At 31.1% G+C, this 5,676-nt stretch overlaps 1 protein-coding gene across 1 annotated transcript in view; it reads right to left on the bottom strand.

Moving 5' to 3' along the window:
• Positions 1 to 2,889: 2,889 nt before the first annotated feature.
• LOC105617892 (pickpocket protein 28-like) overlaps positions 2,890 to 5,676 on the bottom strand; it is a 12,754-nt gene continuing 9,967 nt past the window's right edge. Inside the window, exons 7-12 of the mRNA XM_012199433.1 lie at positions 4,400 to 4,663; positions 4,196 to 4,301; positions 3,702 to 3,758; positions 3,457 to 3,583; positions 3,199 to 3,305; positions 2,890 to 3,092 (exon numbers count right to left, since the gene is read on the bottom strand). Coding sequence (XP_012054823.1) covers positions 2,890 to 3,092; positions 3,199 to 3,305; positions 3,457 to 3,583; positions 3,702 to 3,758; positions 4,196 to 4,301; positions 4,400 to 4,663 — 864 coding nt within the window. The remainder of the gene's footprint in view (positions 3,093 to 3,198; positions 3,306 to 3,456; positions 3,584 to 3,701; positions 3,759 to 4,195; positions 4,302 to 4,399; positions 4,664 to 5,676) is intronic.

Here is a 5,676-nt window from a genome sequence, read left to right on the forward strand (position 1 = left end):
TTTTTTTGCGTGATGTGCAAATCAATTAAATAGGTATAAGAAAAGGCCAATATAGTTGAGACTTTAGGTCTTTTTTAGTTCCTATATATAAAATAATATTTTTTATAATATTTTTTATTTATTTTATAATACTTTTATGTAAATTTTACATCATCTTTTTGTTATACTTTATTATTTATGTAAATTCTAAAACATTTTTCTGTTATATTGATTAATTTTATTATTGAGTTATGCATTTTATTAGCAAAAAAGCTATATTTTGAAGAGCTGAAATAATTTAACGAGATTCAATTCTCACAGCCGCGATGGAAATCACCTAGATTCTGTAGGCGGGAGATGCGCGCAACCTGATACTCTTCATTATTTTCTTCGCCATTTTGATCAACATATCATACTGCTTCATGTACAAGTACAACGAGCGTGGGAAGCTGATAACAACTAACTTCTTTCGTTCGCGGTAAGAAACAGCGATAACGATGATGACGATGATCACGAAAAGGTATACTGGTGTATATTATATCCAATTCCCCAATTCCCATCCCAAAGTTTCAGCCACCCTCAACCTTTCACAGAGGTCGCATTAATGTCTCTTATCCCCTGTGTTTCCAGAACAACGATATTTCATAAGTTATGCTTTTACGAATTTAATTTTGTTTGAAAACCTGAATAAAATAACATCGAAATGATTTTTGCAGGTGGTTCAATCTTCAAACTTGGCTTCAATTCATAATATTTGGCCTGATAGCCGCATATTTGCTTATCGCAAATCTCATTATGATATATTTGATGAGGAGGGCTCCTCAAGCAGAGCGAGATGTTGAAAGTAAAAACATATGCGAAGGAAATCGTTTGCGGGTGATTACGTTAATGCGAGAATCTATGGAGATGTTTATCGTACAAGTTTGCTGTGAACTAAAAAAGGCTGCGAATCGTGTTTTGTAAATTACTTCCGACCTAAAAACACGCCTTCAGAGTTACAGGTTAGAATGTCAGACAGGAGTTTTTCGATTGTGGACTATAGAAATAGTATAATCAGTTTTGAACTTTCGTGCTAGCTGCGCCACTTCATTCTATGCTATTCGAGAAGCTGAATGCAACGGTTGTTGTACTCCACCACTTTAGAGCGTCTCGGAATACGATTTGCATGAAACTCATCCGAGAACCGAGTGATATCCGAAACAGAGTCTCGCACGAGTCATTATTGTCTCGCGTAATTGGAAAAGTTTCCCTCAAAAATCGACGCAGTCTTTGCGAGCGCAATTATTAAAACTTTGTTGTCGCTTTTGCTGCAGCTAGATCGCTTTTATAGCTTCAAATAGCGTCATCCAATTGATATTAATTCATCTATCAATAGTAAATAGCTTTCTTTTCTTTTCTAATTGTCGATATTAATTATTGATTTAATATTTTCCTATATTAGAATCAGTAATTGTAAATTCGTCCAACATTACATGAAATTATGTTTCTAAAAATACACATGTTTGAAAGATCACATCTCAAAGACGTTTCGCTTTGCTTTGTTTTATCGCATTGATTTGCCATCTATTAGGATCAAGGCTGACGATTATGCTCGGTATCGTATTTCTGTTCCTTGTGGGCGAGCTGCCAACACATTTGGCGTCGCGACGCAGCGCCGTGTCTCTGCTTTAAGACGGTGATGCCGGTGATGCCTTCAGATTTCGGAAGGATTTATAGAAAAGTGAAGAACGAAATGTGCTACGCATCGCGACGCTACCATTATTAAAGCAGTCTCAGTCAAAAGAATACGTGTGCACAGAATATTTTTCTCGTATAACGCAAAAATATCATCAAAAATATAATTTTTGTTATCAAAAGAAACAAAAATATGATGTTCGAATTTGTTTAATATTTAACTTTGAATTATTTTGAATTTAAATCAAAATGACGACGGGATTATAAAAGGTAGTCGTTTCCTTCAAAGTGTATAAATAATTAAACTTTACTGCATAAATAAATACAGAAATAATTAAACTTTGTATATGTAATTAAACCTACACAAATTGGAATGTAACGTGACAAGCGTTCTTATGTTTCACCGATAATTTATTTATTTTGTTATATTTTTCGCATGTGGGCGATTCTTCTCAACGCGTTAGCGAGCGACGAACTTCATACTTTATTGTGTGCTGAGTCCACATTTTTCGAGTATTTAAAACGCATATTAGTTCCAGAACATACTATAAAAAGGAGATATAATAGGAGTGGACCGATCGTTTACTTTCATCAACAACAGGCAGCAAAATAAAATATTTGTATTATAGCATTTCGATAACAATAATTAGTGATTCAATTTATCTACAGATAAATTGAAAACTTCACTGAACACAATTGAACACTTCATTGAAAACACAATAGATACAATAATCACATAAAGTGAGCCACAAGAACCAATTGTTTCTTATAGTAATAAATAATCGTAAGTAGTTATATATAATTCTACACTGCATATATTTTCTATTTCTATAAAGAATAGGTATAAATACAAGGAATAAATGTAGAGAAATAAAAGATTAGAAATATTTTTAATCTCTAAAAGTAACGCACAACAAATGCAAATAAAATATAAGACACATTTTTATTTATATGTCACATTTTATTTATATCTATTGTGAGTTACGTCTAATCCTAATTTTTTTATTTCTTTAATAATGCTATGTTTTCCTATTCCTAATATTTCTTTTATTATGTGCAGGGTTATAATATAAAAAATTTTTAACAAACTTTCAAATATCAGTTCGATTAAAGTAGACTGCGACTTAAAATCTAACATGTTTAACAGTACATATTATCGAAGTTCGTTGTTTTATGTTGGTGAAGGACTGGTTGATACCTGACGAAAGTACGCTTGTCATCCGATTCCTGATAGTTTCACAGTTTTCGTTGAACTTTCTCTTTAATAGGAATCGATAGAAACATTTTTGACGCCGGTGGTAATTTCATACGTGATTGTTTTTGACATTTGAGCATTTTTTTCTGTCTTCTAAAGAGCTGCCTGGCCAAAAGATAAACCAACTCGATTACGCTCAACACGGAACCACCGAGACACAGACCAAAGATACCGCCAAAGGATGCTGTAATAATTCGCGTAATTTCATTAGAATCTATCGAGTAAAATTAATTCAAGCGAGATCAAAGACCAATTCTCTATCATCGGCTAAAGATTGGAATCTAACTCACCGAGGAGTGAATCCCAGCTGATGGTACTTTCCTTGCGATACTCGACATACGACACATCGCCAAAAAATACGTACACAAAAGACATATTATTAATATTGAAACCGTGTCTAAAAATGTAATAAAAGATATGAAAATAAAATACAAAAATATAATCTCTTCACAACTCAATAAGAAAAAGTTCATGAAAATAACGTAAATAATCTCATATTGCGAAGAAAAAGCTAACATTCTTTTCAAAAACTTTTTAAAAACACTCACATTAGATCAGAATCAAATCCTACATTCTCCATTTTAACATATTCTGGATTGATGGTATATAACATATCTGTGCACTGGGGCAGACACTTTTTGCAAGTTTCCGTGTTCGCGTGATGTGGTATCGATTCTAAATTTACAAAAAACACTGCGTACTATATAATCTGTTAGTTCTATATAATCAGATACACGATATATCTAATTATACAATAATATATGTATAAATATGTTTGAAACCGTTTTCTTACTTCGGATGCTCAAAAGGCAATTTATGTCAGACAAGTAACATGTCTTCATCCCCTTATCTATCAACACATTAAAGAGTATAATGTTACATAGTTGTCATGTTAATTAAGTGTTATTATATTTGCATCAACCCTCCATCTGTAATCTAGATTTTTTTTGTTTAACCCAAGTTTTATTCTTTGTTCTTTACACTTTCAAGAAATGTTGAAAAATTCGGAGTTATTTCATCGACATCTCTATTACAGCTGCCACAACCAACAAGATATTTTAGGAAGGAGAATCTTTATTTCAGAAAAATTTAAAAGTGAAATTTCACTTATATCAAAAAAAAGATCCAGATGAGGATTTATTTAATATTTATATATCATCATATTAGCGCATTTCCAAAAAGTTATAAAATTGATAAAATGAGATTGAAGAATACAGCATATCTATATGTTGCTTCAAAGGAGAAATTTACTCTATTAGATAATTTTGTATCTTTATGGATACTCACGCGCCTCCGGATAATAAAATGGCAGGCAGTCGCACATATGATGTATGTGTTTGGCTATACAATCCGATATGCACGATTGATGGCTGTAGCGAATCTCGCCCGGCATCTGTATTCATTACAATTACGTGAAATATGGAAGACGAGAGTTTACAGCGGTTATCGCGTTAAATAAATCGACTTAAGCCGAGGGGCACATAATTTTACCTCGTCGTCGAAGTAACACAAACGTTTCTCCAGAGGGATGGTTCTCAAGCTTTCCATGCCTCGGATAGACGTCCCGGTAATGGATATCGCCATAACGTGACCAATCGGCACGGTTGTAATATGTGCACCAATGTCGGGAAAATCAATTGGGTCATGTATTATGACGGAAGCTCCTACGAAAGGGCGCGAAGTAGCTTTGTACATGTCGGGCTCAATATTTAAGGCGACCGCAAGTCCCACATCGCGGCCGCTTCCAGGCGCTTTCTGCAAAAGTAGAGTTTATCATGTGCACAACGTAGTAGAAAATTAGATTATAACAGAATCTGACCACAAGCAAGTTTATCGAAGTCCTATGAGAGAGAAAGATATATATATATATATATATATATATATCTTCATATATATATATATATAATATCTCACTTTAACTTATAGGAGAGAGCGAGGCCGATTGTTACAGTTTTTGATTAGTAATTTTTAGAAAAAAATGGATGCCTGATTTTAAAATATATGTTATATATATGTTATAATATATTTACATTCTTTAGGTATTAAAAAATAAAATACTCGTGAATTCATCATATCGCAAAAATAAGTTGTTTAATTTTAAATGAAGCTGCGAAAATGTGACAATTAATTCCACATTCTAGGTTGATTGTCACATGTTCTAGGATTGGCATAACATTTGTTATGGATAACACATATAAAAAATACATTTTTATTTTAATATTTTTATTTTAATATCATTTCTATATTTTGAGAAATAATAGTAATGGTATTAATTTAAATAAAATAGTTATTTTAATCATAAAATACATAATTTGTTTTTTTTGTACTGTAATTTCTATATAAAAATAAAAAAATATATATATATTTAAAAATATAAAAAATTAAAAAATATATATATTTAAAAAATATATATATTTATATGAAATATAATATATTTAGAAGTATATTCTCTAAAAATGTGTTCTCTAAAGATATTAAAATTAATTTTCACCTAATTTTGTTTCATTTTGGTCAATCTATTCCACATAGCCATGTTTAATAAAAGAGATTGTATTCACAAATTTTGTCAAAATAATGATTAATTAATTGTAGCACAAGTCTTCTAAGATACGTCATTTTCTATGGAATATAAGGATATCGATTAATAATGCCAAAGACTTGTCAGACAACAAAATAAGTGATAAGAAAAATTTATTCAATAACTTCATTTTCTTAAAAATTGTTATAAGTAATATATATATATATATATATATATATATATATATATA

This window comes from Atta cephalotes (genome assembly GCF_000143395.1).
Source record: "Atta cephalotes unplaced genomic scaffold scaffold00014, whole genome shotgun sequence".
Classification (NCBI taxonomy): Eukaryota; Metazoa; Arthropoda; class Insecta; order Hymenoptera; family Formicidae; genus Atta; species Atta cephalotes.